At 35.2% G+C, this 17,954-nt stretch overlaps 1 protein-coding gene across 6 annotated transcripts in view; it reads left to right on the top strand.

Moving 5' to 3' along the window:
* Positions 1-17,954, top strand: part of ROCK1 (Rho associated coiled-coil containing protein kinase 1) — an 88,500-nt gene that overhangs the window by 29,609 nt on the left and 40,937 nt on the right. For all 6 annotated transcript variants that reach the window (XR_007901391.1, XR_007901369.1, XM_051774784.1 and 3 more), the window contains exons 2-11: positions 3,059-3,140; positions 6,824-6,924; positions 7,750-7,887; positions 9,106-9,281; positions 12,089-12,173; positions 14,109-14,253; positions 14,533-14,671; positions 15,079-15,170; positions 15,343-15,502; positions 17,453-17,519. Coding sequence is in view for 4 of the 6 variants with exons in the window: in XM_051774784.1 (XP_051630744.1) it covers positions 3,059-3,140; positions 6,824-6,924; positions 7,750-7,887; positions 9,106-9,281; positions 12,089-12,173; positions 14,109-14,253; positions 14,533-14,671; positions 15,079-15,170; positions 15,343-15,502; positions 17,453-17,519 (1,185 nt within the window). In the remaining 2 variants the exon portion in view is untranslated. The remainder of the gene's footprint in view (positions 1-3,058; positions 3,141-6,823; positions 6,925-7,749; positions 7,888-9,105; positions 9,282-12,088; positions 12,174-14,108; positions 14,254-14,532; positions 14,672-15,078; positions 15,171-15,342; positions 15,503-17,452; positions 17,520-17,954) is intronic.

Here is a 17,954-nt window from a genome sequence, read left to right as displayed (position 1 = left end):
ATTCTATGAAATTACCTTAAGCCTAGTCTTGTATTTGCAGTCCACCTCTAAAATAATACTATGCTATTTTTCATTCAGAAACGTACTTCAATTGATGAAATTAATTATTTTGAGAGTTGAGGATTTACAGGTCTCTTAATTATTATAGGGACACCACCCACCCTTACTGTTTTTAATGAAGGTTTTGAGCTGGGGTAGTTTATTCTCCAGAAACTCTAGAGAAGGGGAGCTGATTATTGAAGAGCCTTTAAAATAAGCAACTCTTGGCATGTAACTTCCTTAGATGTTGTTAGCATGATCTTGAAATGTGATTTGAAATGAATGTGAGATCAGTAGCTTAAATCTGTATTTCAGAGGTTTTTGGTTAAGTGTTTTACTTGCTAGAGTTCATACCTAAGGTCTGAAAGGTGAAGAACAGAACAGGAAACATTGTATATGGTGAATTCTGAATTAACCAGTATTGAAATTTCCTTTTGTCTGTTAAAAGTGAATTTGTATACTGCTTTCCATCTTTATTTTAGAACTTTTAAAAAGAAGCACAACAAAATACCTAGCATGCTTGAGAGACCAAGGAAACCATGACACTTTCTGTACTTCATGCTTCTTTTGGCGTGGGCTTATATTTTAGCATTTTGAAAGAAAAAGTATGATACAAATGAAAGATTGATGTTAAAAAATTCTATATATTCCTGTTTTTCCTGTATTTTTGTATTCGGTGTTTAAAACCTTCCCTCCTATAAAGAAAAAGACAGAATTTTGGCTTTTGAAGCAAGCCCTGAATTGAAGCAGGTAATTGCACAGCTCCAGAGCAAACCAGGCTTTTGAGAATTTAGTGCTTCTGCTTGACGTGCGTATTTTCTGTGTTAGCCATGTCCATGGACAAATTGATTGACTCTACAGATTTGAAGGCTTCAGGGCAGATCGGACCCCAGATTTTGACAGTTCATCACCATCACTAATCTACTTTTAAAAATCTCTGGATGTGACCCGGTACTCTTGTGGATGTTCTTTGCCTGCTGTTTCTCACAGCATGGAGATAAATGCACAGAAGCTACCGGTGTACTTTGTACTGCTGTGCAAGCGGTGATGGTTCTCTACTGACTTTACCAAAGAATTGAAAATCTTCCCTGGATTTCCGGGATATTTACTATGTATCTTTGGAAAAGGTGTTTGAGTAGTTTACAAAGTATTTCTTGCTAAGTTAGACTTACCCTTCATAGCTTTACTTCTACATCTGTCTTGAGCTGTTCTTGGCTTCTTACTCTCTTATTACTGACCCGTTAAATGTTGTTTCATTGCCATTTGCTTTCATTTTTCATCATCAGTTTCAGTCCAAAAAGACAATCCTTTAACACACTCAAGATGCAAAACCTGACTGTATTTTAGAGCAGTGAAAATACTGTGATACTTTTCTTGAGTTGTATAATTTTCATCATAGGTCAAAATGAGCCACTGTGTGGAGAGATAACTTAAAACAGGAATATTTTTGTGAAGTTGACAAATTTAATAATATCCAGCCTTTAAAGTAATTATGATTATCCTTGTATTTACCTGTTTTCAAATTCTAGCATGATTTTACTGCTCATTCTCATTATATCTGAAGTAAATAATTTCTATCTTGCACACTTTAAAAGAGAGGACTGCAAGCCTATAAATAATTTTGATTTTGCTAGCATTTGATTTTTTTTAATAGTCAAAAGTCTCCTGAAGAGTGAGGGGGAACAACAGGTTTGAATTTGAGGTGAGGGATCAAAGACTATTATTTCAATCTGGATCAAATGTGTTCTCAATTATATATTCATGGAAAATAAGCTTTCAAAAAACTTATGCTCTAGCTTTTCTTTAGGCGTAGTTACTTGATATATGTAGCTGTCAAAGACTGATGGATCAGGTTTCAATCCTGAAAAAAAGGATTGAAAAATCCTTTAAAAGCTGAAAACAGTCAAATAAGGTCCAATCAGATCTGAACTGATCAGATGAAAGATATTTCTGGTCTAATATCTCACTTCCAACAAGTTAATGATAGATAGCATAGGCACATAGTTATGAATTGGACAAGTAAATAGCAGTACTTCTCTGGCATACTGTTAACATCCATCAGTTTGTATTTTATGACCTTCTTTATTTTTGCAGTTGTCACTTAAACAGTACTTAGCTGGGAGAGAAGATTCCCTAATGCTCTTTAATTCTTTGTTTTGTAATTCCCTAGAATACTTGATCATTTTTCATTAGACACCAAATTTGTTGTTTTTAGCTAAATGACCAGATTTAGTTTTTCTCCAAGAAGATGCTGTCCACTGAAGAATCATGTGTACCTGTTGACAAATTTAGACTTAGCCTTTAAGCTGGGAAGTGTTTGGCACTTAGCAAGACCTTAAAACCGTCTTCTTCTTTGTTGTATTTTTCTGAGGGTTTTTTCGATGGCGTTTGTTTTTTTCATAGGGTTATGTTCCGTGGTAGCAAAGCCAGATGGGCTTGTGGCTGTTCGTTCCTAGATTTAAGTTGGAAGGTATAAAGCCAATATCTTGTTCATAAAAATTACCACTGATTTCAGTGAATAAAATGTGGGAGGTTGACTCTCCAAAATAAATTACTGTCATTGTCCTATTTACCAGTTGCCATTTCACATTCAAGTCCCTACTGTGTGATACTTTGCGACTTTTTAATATTGGTGAACTGTTTAATATTACTGAACTTTTTAATATTGATGAATGCAGTTTAATAGCATTAAAACTGCTATTTGTTCTTTTTGTGTTTGGAAAAAATAATTTTTTTCATGTAGGTGTGGAGCTAATTAAGGTAATTAGTAATTCATAGAACTATGTTTGTTTTGGTATGGAAGGGAATTAAGCTTTGAAGAGTCCAATGGAAATGAAGGAGGAACAGCTGTTTCATGTAACTGCTAACTGAATCATTAAATAAATGTGAATGATTTGTATGGAAAATTACCAGGGACAACTGTTTCTTTATCTTGGCTCTTCAATTAGCAGCATGTGTAATTATTTTTCCAAATTCTTAATTTTGCTTGTTTTTTGTTTTTGTTTTGTTTTTTTTTCAGGATGGATTAGATGCTTTGGTATATGACTTGGATTTTCCTGCCTTAAGAAAAAACAAAAACATTGATAACTTCTTAAACAGGTGTAAGTATTTAATGTCTATAAGTATCAAAAAGAAAAAAGTGGTTCTAGCTTATTGGAAGGCAGCTGGGGATTTGGGGTGAATTAAGTTTTGGGCTGCAAGTTGTTTTAAGAGTCTGATTATTTATTTATTTCCCAGTGAGAGCTGACAGCTACCTGTGCAAATCTCATCCCCTGCATTGATTCACTGGGCATTGAATGATTGAATTTCCAATCTGTTGCCCCTGTAAATGGCATTGTCTGCAGTGGCACAAAGCCTTTTAAGAGAAAAGCCTGTTGTTTTTGTTAGGGCAACTCTCTGGGTTCCCATAACTTGCTTTCTAATTTCATGTACTAGTATATCATAAGCAATTACCAGTAAAATATCATAATGATGCATGGAGTGTCAAGAAATTGTGTTAAAAATTTGTTCACAGACTAGAGCATGTCTTTTGTAAACTTTTTTTTTAAGTATAAAAGGTCTCTTTACATGAATATCTTATACTGCATAGCTGCTGTATTTACTTGTATATTCAGCTGACGTGTCTGCAGAATTCTCTGTATTTACTCTGTATTTGTCCACTACCAGATTTCCTGCACATTCTACTCTATAATAGCATTTTAAACTAACAAAGTTGATGTTTTTAATAGAAGTCATAGTTCCATATTTTTTGTAATTAAAACAAGCAAACAAACCACAAACAAACAAAAACCCAAAAAGGCAGTTAAAAATTAAGTCATTTCTAAAGGCTGCCAAACAGACAAATTCTGGAAATCATGGCAGAGATGTTAGCTGATTCAAGACTTACTCCTGCCTATGGACTAAATGGGCAAACCTTGAAATTAAGCTAATATTATTAGATTTTTATATTTTTGTGGCAAATATAAAGTAATTTGACTAAAATAATTTTTGTCTTTGCTTTACTGTAATTTATGTCGGTGTTCGTTCTGTTTCCAGGGTTTTTTCAAATAGTTTATTTTGTGAAACTGAAAGCTATGATAGTGAATTTGTGGGGTTTATTTTATATTGTTCTCCATCTGTGGGAATTTATGAGTCCACTAAATCCAGTTGATGGCTCAGTTACACGTAAGCTGGTTGTTGAAAAGCCTAAGCTCAAATGTTCTGTTTAACTTTTCACAGTTCAAATTGTATTTGATACCATACACTGAGTTACATGCACATTTGTATACTCAGTTATTTACTGAGAAGGTGTGGTGAAACTCTTGGAGAAAAGAGAAGTTGTATTAGGCAAGGAAATACTCATTGCATCAGATAATTTGAATGTAATTTTTATGAATAGTGAAATTATTAGTGAGTCTCAGAAAGCTTCACTTTTGCAATTGGGGCTGAGTGAAAGAAAACTTACATTTACAGTCTGATGATGAATATCTGTAGGAATAAATTATATACTGTGTTGTAAGATATGACCTGAAGTAATATGAAGGTGGAGAACAGAACATCCTATTTCACTTAAAACCACCTTTAGAACATTAATCTTGCACTATTTGCTGAAATATGAAAGTGAGCTGTGGATGTGCAAGTAGTTGCCTTACAGGGAACTGTCAAGTCTAATTTGCCTTGAACTTCTGTTAAAAAATCAACATTTTCATGTTTATTTTAGTTCTAATGGAAGACTTTAAAATGTCTTTTTGCAGTACTAGCGGTCCAGTTTGCACCATTATTGTAGAAGTTTAAAATAAGTTTCTAGGTGGCAAATAAAATGGGAGTTTGCTTCCTTTATGTTATAGACTGATTGACTTTATCCTCTCTTACTTGTTTCTAAATTACATTGTATATTTGTGGAACCTCCAAAATCTGCTTCTACTGGCAGAGGTTTTGAGGATGATTTTTTCAAAGGTAGAACCTTATTAATTTTCTACCATATAGAATTAAAAGAATAAGGAACTTAGTATTAAAGATAGCTGAGAGCCCTATTTGCAGCAGAGACTCAGTTCATTTCAACACAGAATCCAAGCTTATAACCAAACTTTAGAGCAAGTTGGAGAAAGTGATTTTTTTGCCAAGGGAGCCATCCAGCCTCTTCATACAGCATGAGCTGCCCGGGTCCTCCACTGTTTCTGGGAAATAAGGAACTGCCTATTTGAATGTATTGCAGCCTGATAAACCTTGTTTAACAGACTTAGAATGTGGAGGTCAAATTTCCAACACTGTTATTACTAATGCATATTGTCTGAGGATAGTTGACTATTAGTCTGTATATATATATATCAAACAGTAAATTTCAATTTGCAACTGCTCACAAGCCTGGTTTACATTATTTAAAAATCCTTAGCTTAGATTGCCCTTCAGATGTATTTTCCTCGGTTCTGTTTTGTCCACAGGTGAGGCTTGTGATTAAATACCATTTAAAGGATTCATATTGTGCTTAGATTTCTTTTGCACCAATGTCAAGCTGTTTGTTCAGAAGTGGTGAACCTGAACCTCCTGTTGTGAGATTACTAGGCAGTAAGTTAACAATAGCTAGAAAATTGCTGTCATGGGAGTTGCTGCATTTTGGTTTTGTGCAGTCTTGCTCCTCCTCTACTGTAGGTCAGTTTTCACCAGGGCAAATAAGGCAATGCATTATTTGTTTGAATTACTGAATATTTTGATCCTTGTGTGAAAGAATTTGTCAGAATTTGCAATTTTACTGTAATTTATTGAAATCAGCTAGTGATATGCTGCATTGTAAAGGGTTGGCTTTACATTAGGCAGTAATGCCACAGTGTATTTAGTCAAACAAAACTATGTTTGTTCCTGTTACGGTAATAAAATCTTACTGAATTTTTATTGTACATGTGCTGCTTTTGTTTTAAATTGTGGCCTGTGTAGGTAGAAATCTAATGGCAATTTTCTGTCATCTGCCTCATCATTTTTTAATAATTTAAAAAAATTAGATTTCTCCTCCTTTCTCTTCCCCTGTCCTTATTTCTTTCTAAACTTTACTTTTAGGCCTAGAATATTATTTTTGAAAATAAAATATCATTGCATAATTTGTTAGAAGCATATCTGTTTTAGTAGAACTTCCTTGCTTTTAGAAATACTGAAGCATGAAGCTTTTCTACGTAATCTCATGCCAGTGTTGACCCACATGGATTAAAATAGACTGTTTTAATCTTTGACCAAATTTGGAATTAGAATATCTGCCCACTGGGAGTTTGTAAATTATTGTAGTTTATAGAATGACAGGTTTATATAAATAATTGCAATGATTCCCACTGCATGTTTTAAATTAAAATCTACTCTTTTTTAGTATTAGGAATCATACAAGTGCAGAAAAGTGAAAGTTTTTTTTTTTTAAATATTTTTTTAAGTTTCTTGTAGTGTATTTTCTGATACTTTCCCAAATGTGTTGTATATTTATTCAGAAATAATCTTTTTATGCTGATTAGCTTACAGCAAGATCATGCTGGATATGAAATTTTTGTATAGCTTTTTTTTTTTTTTTGCAGGTAGTAATTTTTAAATAAATTCCTAAATTAAGATCTGCAATGTGATTGTACAGTAGAGTCCTTGCATTATGTTTATGTCAGGTTTTGGTTACTGTGGTAATGAGAATGAGGTCATGTATTCTGCAGAGAACTTTTCAGTAGGAAGGTAGGTTCTTTGAGCAGTACTTCTTCTTAAAAACTATGAAAAAATGAAATTAGATGACTGGGTTTAAGGAAGTTGATTATATAAGAAATGTGAATTTTGTTCTATGTAGATAAAGACACGGTAAATAAAATGAGAGATCTGCGCATGAAAGCTGAGGACTATGAAGTGGTGAAGGTGATCGGCAGAGGGGCATTTGGGGAGGTTCAGTTGGTAAGTTAAGCTTCTATTTGTGCATTTGACTGTATTCTGTAGTATTTGCTCATGCATCTGTTTCTGAGTACAGGGTTCAGAAGATGCAGTCTTACGATATTAAAGCCTTTAGCTCGGTGAAATTTTATTTCTTAATAACTCATGGAAATGCTTTTGAAAATGTCATTTTTCAGTACTGTCCAAGTGCACAAGTACTTGCTCTGCATTGTAGTCATTCTTCTCTGTTTAAATAAAATGGAATGTTTGTTCTTCATAATCAAGAAAATTAGCCTTTACCACTCTTTACATGGACACTTGAAGAAGTCTTAAGGACTAGAAGAGTTTCTGCCAGTTCAGGGACTAGACCAGATTTTTGTGGACATAGTTCTCACACATGAGAGATGTGTGTTGTTTGTGATGACGTTAGCAGCCAGGCTTGTTCATCCTGCTTTACTTAGTTGAGAGGTGATGGAAGAAACTGGAAATCTGGCAGGAAGTATGCACATCTACTAACGAACTCTGGAAAATGCTTGTAGTTTTAACTTTGTAGTATTTAACAGGTGCCAATATTTGTCCTTTTAAAGACACGTGCAAATTACATAAGCAACTGTTATGCCTATGGACTTCTATGTTGAATAGTTCCAGCAAGTATTTTAAAAGTAGTGCTTTGTCAGATAATGGAATGTAGTTATTTTGTAGACCTACAGTATATAATCCTTTAGAAAAATGTGAAGAGTCTTATAGAACATGTTGAATAGTGAAGCAGGAAAAGTGATGTTTTCAGTGATGTTCTTTATATGTTAATACGGCAAACTAATATGTTCCATGTCACATTTGTCTTCATAGGTAAGGCATAAATCCTCAAGGAGAGTGTATGCTATGAAGCTTCTGAGCAAATTTGAGATGATAAAAAGGTCAGATTCTGCATTCTTCTGGGAAGAAAGGGATATTATGGCTTTTGCTAATAGTCCCTGGGTTGTTCAGGTATAGTGATATTCTTTTTCAAATATTTTCATTATAAAATAGTTTGGTTACAACATTGCATAACTTGGAATTGCATGTTTTCTTTTTTTGCATTTCAAAGTCTCTTGTTTTATTGGTCTGTTAGGGAAATACATTATTGACATTAGGAATGCTGTACAAAACAGTGGATACTACACTTGCTTCAAAACTGTATTTTGTCACAACATTTAAAAGATGTTAAGCTATTCTGTTTATTATTAAAGCTCTTTGCCAGATATATATTGGTGAGTCTGCTCTGTAGTAATTCTCTGAGGCATCCAGCATACCAGAAAGATATGCTTAAGACACAGCTTCCGTATATTCTAATTTCTTTGTGTATCTTTGACTGCAAATTGTGCCTGCTCTGGTTATTTTTCCCTCATTTCAGTTTTATCATTTCCCTCATGTCAGTGACAGTTTTTTGGGAAGCAGTGCTGCCTTTGAGGTTCTAAGGAGCGTGCCTGAACCAATCATGCATTGTGTGCACACGTCAACTTGTTAATTTAAACTGTTCTTACCCTTAAGCATATAAATTCTTTTGTTAGGTTGGAATTATACAATCTCATTCAAGATTTATCTAAATCAAGTTACTGCATTCCTGTCTGTCTGGGTGTGATTGTTCAGAATAAAACTTTTATGAATTTCATAAAATTTTAAGTTAAGAGACTTAAGTCTACTCTGTTGAACAGAGCATTGACAAATTTAAGGGAAATATTTTTATTTAATTGTATAGAATTTAGGCTCAATTTCTATACAATAAATATGTCGACAATAGAAAAATAAACATTTAGTGATAATACAAATAGAATCAGGCAGATGTTTGGAACACAGTTTCATGTTTGCATATTTGTCAAGTACCATCCTAGTGAGAAAGAAGCATTTTACCTTCTTATGTAATAAACATTCTTTGAATTGATCTCAAGATTTATTACATCAAGTTGACTAACCTTAACTTGTAACCAGCACTCGGCTTCTCCCATTGTAATACAAAGGGATGGAAGATCTGTCTGAAATGCACTCTAGAGGTTAATTTATTTTTAGGAGATCTGCAAGATGATGCAGAGTTGATTCAGTAGTTGTAGCAATTCTGTTGCTTTGTAAATCAGTTTGTGCGGAAATGCCTTTGATTTCCGACAAGCAAAACATTAAAGATAACTGGAATATTCAGTGACTTATTTTTTGTTTATTTGCTTTTTACAGTTATTTTATGCATTCCAAGATGACCGTTACCTTTACATGGTGATGGAATACATGCCTGGTGGGGACCTTGTGAATTTAATGAGTAACTACGATGTTCCAGAGAAATGGGCCAGATTTTACACTGCTGAAGTTGTACTTGCATTAGATGCAATTCACTCAATGGGTTTTATACACAGGTGAGAAACTAAGAAGTGTTGTTACATGGTGAGGTTTTATTCCTGGTGCTACCAGAATGACTTCAGTTTGTTTAGGCAGTTTTAATACTTATGATGTTAGTACTTTGTTATTATTTCATAATTATTCCATCTTACAGCTTCAAAAGTTCTTACCATCAGAAACTTTAAAATCTGAGGACATACAGTCAAAGTAAAGGCTTTCAGCAGGCCAGTGTTGGGGAGTAATAAAATTGTTCCACTGTACCAAGAGATACAAGAATAAAAATGGTACAGGCATGTTGGCCCCAAAATAGCTCTTTTCTTTTGATTCGAAAAAGCTGTTTTGGGAATTTGATCACAGTAGTATCCACTGTTAGGAATTATTAATTCTCTGCTAGGCATTTGAAGCCTCAGGGACCCATGAAACAAGAATCTGTGAACAATGTGAGGAAAATCTCCCAACCATATGTTTTCTTGTAAGGGGCAAGATGCAAAATTGAGATGCAGAGCAAAGGGACTTAGCTTAGTTTCATCTGCACTTGCCCTGAAGTGAAATGCAGTCACTTCTCAGATAGGTAGAGAAGTTTTCTTTTTGATATTTGAAATTGTATCTGTTGTTAGCTTTTAATTGCATTAACTGGGAGCAGAAGAGTAATTTTTTCAACAGAAAATACAGGAAGAGCTTGAGTAGCGTATAGTATACTCTATAGTTTATAAATTTTCAATTTGTAATTTGGTCACAAGATCAGTGTAAACATGTAAGCTTTTGCAAAAAAGCGAACACAAAGCAAAACAAACTACTAATCCATTGCTTGAGTAGGATTTAGAGCATCATTAATTATGTAGCTATGCTGCATCTAATGGATAAATTATCTGGCTGAATGAACCATTTGTGCATGTGTATTACAAGCTTTAGAAAGCAGGCATTAGAAGTTGCCTGCAGCACAGCAAGCTTTTTTCGTGAAAATTTGGATTATTTTGAAACCAGCAGAGATTTTTGAATTTCTTTTCCACTGGAGTTAATCTGTTCAACTCTGAGGAATGAAAAGACACAGATGAAAATGTGGGCCCACTGCTCAAGGGATCAGGGACAGAGTGACAAAGGACATGGAAATTACTTTTCCGCCTTTGCCTCTACCGTCATTGGTAGGATCTGCCTTCAGGCCTCTCAGGGCCCTGTGCCTAGTGGCAGAGCTTGGGAGAATGAAACATTACTCTGGCAGAGGAAGATCAGTCTGGGTCCCAGTTATGCAAACTGGACATGCACATGTCCAAGGCAGCAGGTGGGATGTGCCAAAGGTCATGAGGGAGCTGGCCATGAGCCTTATGATACTGCTCTCTGTCACCTTTGGAGGGCTGCGGTGATTAAGAGATTCCTGATGACTGGAAGGAAGCAAATGGCACACCTGTCTTGCCCCAAGAAGGGCCAGGAGCAGAGGGTCAGGGGAGATGCAGGCTAGTCAGCGTAAGGGCAGTCAGATTAAATTCTCAGGAAACCATCTAAGCATGTGGATGGGAAGGTTATTGGAAACAGCCATGAATTTATAAGGGTAAAGCATGCTTTACCAACCCAGTTGCCTTCTGTGATGATGGGCTTCACTGATGAGGGGAGAGCAGTGTGTGTTGTTTGTCTTGACTTTAGCAAGGTTGTAGATGTAGCCAGACTAGAAAGGTGCAGTTTGAATAGGTAGAACAAAGGATTGTACTGTCCAGCCAACAGTCAGCTACCAGAGATTCCTCAGAAGTTTCATACTAGGGATTAGCACTACGTTTTCATTCACAACATGAGCAGTGTTCAGGCAAGACAGAAAGCATCACTCATGAGCTGCCCAGCAGGACTTTTTGGAAAAGGTGGAGCCAGACTGTATTTGCATGCCAAAAAGATGAAAGGCAATGGATGACACAAGTTGCAGCAAGGGAATATCTAGCTATTCACTAGGAATTATTTTCTTGACTATGAGGGAGGTCAAGCAGTGGAAGAGAGTCCTGAAGATGTTGTGGAATCTCTGTCCTCAGAAAAAAATCAGAACTTGCCTGGATTTTATCCTGAGTAAGCTAATATAACTTTGAAGTTGCATCTAACTTGGTAGCTATACTTTGGTCAGGCAATTAACTGAGAGTCTTACAAAAATCCCTCACAACCAAAATTATTCTCTGAGTATACTGGTACATTTGCACTACATTTGATTTGACAGTCATGGCCAGAGTTCTTCTTTGAGGTCTTTGAAATATACTTTTTCCTGAAATTCATGTTATGCTGTCTTGATAATTCTGCTTCAGTATATTCAGTAACATCACCATGCTGCACTTTACCAGTTACTTTATGAAAACTTCTGTTCTATAATGGAAGTACTTTGTGGAAAAGGGTATAAGGCAATACTTAATACTGCTTTTCAGTCACAGGAAAATAGTTGTTCACATTAATAGAATTCTGAAAATGACATCTTTTAAGTTATTCCCTTAAAATAGAGGTGGTACAGAGAAGAAGTTATATTTTCAATGTCTGTTTGAGATAGCTCACTCATACTTCAACCAGTGAGTGTTTTTTTAGGAACTTGAGGTTCAAGATTGATGTCTAGATTTATTAAATTTGGAGACTTAAGACTGTGTTCTCACATCTGTTATACTTTTTTAAAATGCTGTAGTTCAGCAGTCTGTGTATTGGACATGATACTTAGAGAAAACAGAAAAAAAATGGAGGTAGTGGTGGTGCTTTAATGTTACTGGTTTTTCTTGCAATGTTGCATCGGCATTTGACTTCTATTGTTTTAGTAAGTTCAATTGATTTATTTATTTGCTTTTTAAAATATATGTTTTTCTCGTTTCAGAGATGTGAAGCCTGATAATATGCTGCTAGATAAAGCTGGTCATTTAAAATTAGCTGATTTTGGTACTTGTATGAAGATGAACAAGGTAAACATATGTTTGTAATTTCACTTTTCTGTTTGTGAAAGGAAAACATACTTAAAAGTGAAAAGAAAATATGCTGAAAACTTTTCAGCTAGATGAGGAGAGTTGAAAGTTCCACTCTGTTCCCATTACTGTTCTTCATGGTCTTAGTGAAAGGTGTCCCTGCCCATGGCAGGGGGTTGGAACTAGATGATCTTTAAAGTCCCTTCCAACCCAAACCATTCTGTGATCCTGTGATTCATGGATCTTACTCAACGACAAGTTAAAATGCAGAAATGGTGCTTCAAGTACTGATTTCTAGAGAAATTTTCTGAAGTCAAGCCTTTGATTGTCTCTAGATCCTCAGGGTTATTTCTTTAAGTCTTTGGTTATGAAAAGTTAATGAGAAGAAGTGAGATGATTTTTATGTAGTGTGTCAGTAATGAGAAAATCAAAACTGATGTGCAAGTTGCTGAATACCAGTTGTACTTATTAGCCACATGCTGACATAGCACAAGGAAAAATCTGAAGGAAACAGGTGTCATAGAATTATTTCTTTTTAAAAAATATATCCTGAGGTCATTAAAAAAATATTTTGCAACAATATTTCACATACCACGAAGCACTGTTGTTCCCTACACAAAACTGATTGTTTTGTGTCAGCCTGCACGTATATTTGAGGAAAACAATCTGAAATATGTGGTACTTAGTAGAGTCAGTGTAATATATGTATTGTATTCTCATCATATTCCAGGAGCTTTGAATAAATTACTGTACTTGGCTGCTTTGCTATAAATAAAAGGCCACAGTGAAAACCAAATGCAGGTTACATGTACAAATTCAAGAAGTTTTCTCACTAACAGCCCGCTTCAGTAGAATAGCTGACACAAAATTTGGCTTTATTTTGACTTAATATAGGGTTATTCTTGACTGATTATGTTCTTAACAATGAGGAATTTTGAAATACAGAAAAGCATTATCCTGCTGCTTAAGCTGTATGTGCAAAAAAAAAGAATAGAAAAAATGTTGCAAAACTTTGCTGTACATTAGCATCACTGAAGTAAACTCACGTCAACAACACCTTAGATTTTTTACTGCTCTGAACAAAGCTGGCCTATGAGTCTTGAGCCTAGTCTTGGTTCCTCTAGTGTTTTGAAAGAGAAAGGTTACTCTGTAGAAGAAAAGCTGCTCAGCACAGGAGCTTAATTTAGGTGCATTCTGGATTTGCTGCCCATGCAATACTGAATTAATATTTGTTTTATTTACTTAGTTATATATTTTAATGCAAGTTTTTCTACTGATCCATTTCTAGGGATGGCATAGAATTATTTCTGAAGTGCCTTAGTGGCACTTGAAAAGTGTGCATGGTTGCAGCTTCAGCACTCTGGATGACAGCTCCAGTGTGACTGATCTCAGATCTGCCAGCCCTTTCTCAGGGGCTTGAGGAACGTCAAATGTTCTTCTCACTTGTTACCTGTTTCAAAGCCTATCTACTTAGAGTTTGAAAGCCCTGTCTACATTTAGTCTTCCTGGCATTAAGTATATTGAGTCAGAGGCAAAAAATTTGTACTTCATCTGTTCCTGTCAGCAAAATCCCTGATGTTGACCCATTTATGCTAACAGAGGAACTTTCGCTATTTACAGTACATCCTGTCAGTATATGACACATTTATATTGGCATGAACAGTGTGTGATGGGCCTAGGTGCAATTCTCAGTATTTCTTGGGTATGAACAGAAGTTTTTAAAGTAACTTTCACTGTGTTTGACAGATCTGGTGGTTTGTTCTGGATGTAGCAGTTTAGACTTTAAAAATATTAAAATACCCGTTCAAAAAAGAATGTTTGTTGACAAAAGTTGATGTAGATCTGTTGATGTTGCTTAGGGTGCATAAACTCTCAGAAATTACTTGCAATTTTGGATCTTATATTTGGGCCTGTGTGTTTTCCTGCTCTTTGTAGGAAGGTATGGTACGATGTGATACAGCTGTGGGAACACCAGACTATATCTCTCCTGAAGTACTGAAGTCCCAGGGAGGTGATGGTTACTACGGGCGAGAATGTGACTGGTGGTCAGTTGGAGTCTTCTTGTATGAGATGCTTGTAGGTGAGTAGTAGGAAAATCAGAATTGACTACACTGCTTAACCAGACTTAAAAACTAAAGTTGTTTTCAACTTTATTACTCTTTTGACATAAACTGTGGTTTACTAATCCTGATATTTACAGAATATGTTCTAGAAAAATTCAATCACAGTTCTTAAACATTTGGCCTTGCCTCTCGTTCACTCAGTTGCTTGCATTGTTTGATTTGTAGTTCATATATTAAAAATCAAATCTATAATACTTTTGCTTTGCTTTTTAACTTTTGTGGTTCTGCTTTTTCAGGGGATACACCTTTTTATGCAGATTCTTTGGTTGGAACGTATAGTAAGATTATGAACCATAAGAACTCCCTTACTTTCCCTGATGACAATGACATTTCTAAAGAGGCAAAAAACCTTATTTGTGCCTTTTTAACTGATAGGTAAGACTTAAATTTTATTCAAAACAAAAGTAAGCCTTCACTAAGACAATTTCTTCTCATGTTGAAAGAAAATACGTATTTGTTTTATGTGGGTTTTTAAACTACTCAAGAGAAGTGAAATTCTTACTGTCTCAGCATGAATGGAGTGTAACACCTTGGCAGCTGCCTGACCAGTCCATGATGCAGAGCTTCTTATAGACAAGAGTTAAAACCAGACTGTATTCTGAAATGTAGCTGTCATGCTCATGTAGTTATCTTCTTATGAAAACTTTTGAGTTATGTCTACTTCTTACCATAGTTTGAGGGGTGTTTCATTGTCTTTGTTCTTATATTATGCCTTAAAATGAGTCTTTCCTTCAGAATAATTTACATAATCTCACATGTTTAACCAAACTGGTCTTTAACAGGGAAGTGAGACTGGGACGAAATGGTGTAGAAGAGATTAAACGGCACCTTTTCTTCAAAAATGATCAATGGGCTTGGGAAACGCTCAGAGACAGTAAGTATAGTGCTCTTCTCACTGGCTTACTTATGTATCATGTTAGCAAAAGGACTGCTGTATTTTGTTTAAAGGACTTTAAAATTTTATTTACTCTGTACCAAGGAAATAGGTTTCTTAGTCACTTGAGTAATATAATGATTATTATCATACTATTTTGTATTTTTTCTAGCTGTAGCACCGGTTGTGCCTGACTTAAGTAGTGACATTGACACTAGTAATTTTGATGATCTGGAAGAAGACAAAGGAGAGGAAGAAACATTTCCCATACCAAAAGCATTTGTGGGCAACCAGCTTCCTTTCGTAGGATTTACGTATTACAGCAACCGTCGGTACGTATGCAGAAAGCAAGCTCATGGTGTATTCTTTTGTCAACAGTCTCTCTGACTCTTACCAACCAGTATTTAGATGTAAGTCTATTTGGATTCTTAATAACAATTCAGAATACTAATAAATTACACTCTTTTGATACTTTGCTAATGACAACCTCTGCTGCTAGGCATCAGTACCTTAAAATATCACACTGTATTTTTGAATGTCCTATTCTGCTTTGAGAAGATTATACAGTAATGCTGCAGAAGCTAAGCAAGAAAAATCCACTAGGCAGAGTTACCTGCAGAGCACTGAATTGTATATGTAGAGTCATGAATTAGGGGTAGGAATGTCCATTTGTTTTACTGCAAATTACTGTTCCTGAGCTGTAGATGAAGTTTCCATACTTTACATCTGTGTTTTAGCATGTGATAAATTAAACCTCGGCTTACTAGAAATAAAATATTTCCTACTTGCCTGCTTTCTGCTTTATAATTTTTTTTTAAGTGCCCGTCCACTGCAGAGTGAGATTGTGATACTTTACAGTTTTCACTATTACTTGAAAGACTAGAAAGTTAAAATTGTATTAATTCATGCTTTTGACCATCATTATTGTTGTAGGCCCTGTGGTTAGCTATGCCTACATTCAAAAATCTCAATAACCTTTTCTTACTTTGAAAGCTGCTTTTAAGTGCGGTGAGTGTCAGTCAGGCCTAAAATGGGCTACAACTTCCATTAGACCATGTCAGGTAGAGGCTATTAGTTTTAATAGCATTTCTGCATAGGAAAACCTTAAAAGAAATAAATCTGGTTTTCATGCTTGCATAGAAGAGGAAACACTTTTCCAAGCCTGTGGTGAAATTCTTTCCATCTCTGCAAAGACTTGGATTTGTTGTTGCTTTCTGCATAGTGAGACATAGAAGGACTTGCAGGCTTTTCATACAGGTTGTGTGAGTTAGCAGTTCAAGAATTTCACCTACTGCTCTTGTTTTAGTCTGTAATTTTAAAAAGTCTTAATATTTGGCTTGCAGAAAGATTTTGGGATGTATTGTCAAGAAGGTGAAGTAGCATGCAGAAGCTTGTTAATAACAGAATTTCTTCTCTCCCCATCTTCACTTTTAGGGGACAGTATCAGGAATTTGGAGAATTAAGTGTCTGTGGTTTTGCTGTCATGGAAGAGCTCTGCTGCTAAATACTATCATAACTTTGTAGGCTTACTAGAACTGTAATGCTGGCCTAGAATTGAATTTTGTCCTATGATATTCTGCTGGTGTGATTGTCTTGCAAAGTCTGAAATGATCATCTTCCAAAGTTCATGTGCTGGAGAGTTCTTCCTCACATAATCTAATACACTTAAGAGATGCTTTACTCTCTCCAGTTTAGTTATCAGACCAAGAAAATCACATCAGATACCAAAGGAATTTGAATATAGTGATTTGTGTTTATTTACCTGACTTTTCAGAATCATCATGAATAGAAATTTGTAGTAATTTTAGAAAACACGTAAAATAAGAACACTGACTTCAGGGCAAACTTTTTGTGTGTGGAACTGTTAGTAACTTTGTTGAAAGATACACAAGTTCTGCAGAGTTTGCTTCATTTTTGCTACTTGCTGCATAAGTGCCTGAGTAAATATTTGTGGGATGGAAGCCAATGAGAGTGTTGTAACCAAGGAAAGCAAAGATTTTTTTTTTTTAATGATTATTAAAAAAGAAAAGTGGTTATATTAGTATTTGGCACAAATCTTTTTTTCTGCAGACCTTCTACTGCAGCTTTCTACTTTACCTTTTACAATAATTCGAGTTCTTCAGTTAAATGTGCTTAAATGATTATGTTACTATTTGGTTATCCACATTTTGGAGCAATAAATCTGGGGGTTATCTTTTAGGATGATTGTATTATTTTAGGTTTTTTTCATAGTCTTGCCTTTAAACAACTCTTCAAATATAACTTTTAATATGTTTTTGCAGATATTTAGCTGCCTCTGCAGAAAATTCCAATGATAACAGAACAGGCCCCACTGTGGACAAAAGTGTGGTATGTCTCACTGATTTTCAGCTTTGTTTTGTCCTAGTAAAGACTCTATTGCATATATGGACATAAACTGTTTTGAGTTAGAAATGTCATAATTTATTTTAGTGTTTGAAATATGAGAAATCAGTGAATAATTTCAAGATGTTTAGTATGGCCTGCCTAATAAAATTATTGGAAAAACAGAATTTTACTTTATATAACAGGTTGTCCTGAATTGGATAAAATAGCTGAAACTGCCTGCTCTTTTTGTGGAAAAGGATTCCACAAAGTTTTTATCTTTAGAAATATCGAAGTGTTTGTGCAGCATATTTAGAGTGTTTTGTCTGTCTCAGATATGCACACTAGCTTTGTGGCAACCATGAAGTCTGGACATGAGTGGGATGGGAAGCTTGAGCTTTCCAGCAACCCATCAGTTTAACTCCAGAGCTGGGCTTCCTG

This window comes from Manacus candei, unplaced genomic scaffold (genome assembly GCF_025592945.1).
Source record: "Manacus candei isolate 608988 ecotype Guabito, Panama unplaced genomic scaffold, ASM2559294v1 h1tg000008l, whole genome shotgun sequence".
Classification (NCBI taxonomy): Eukaryota; Metazoa; Chordata; class Aves; order Passeriformes; family Pipridae; genus Manacus; species Manacus candei.
This window is presented reverse-complemented; position numbering and strand designations above follow the sequence as displayed.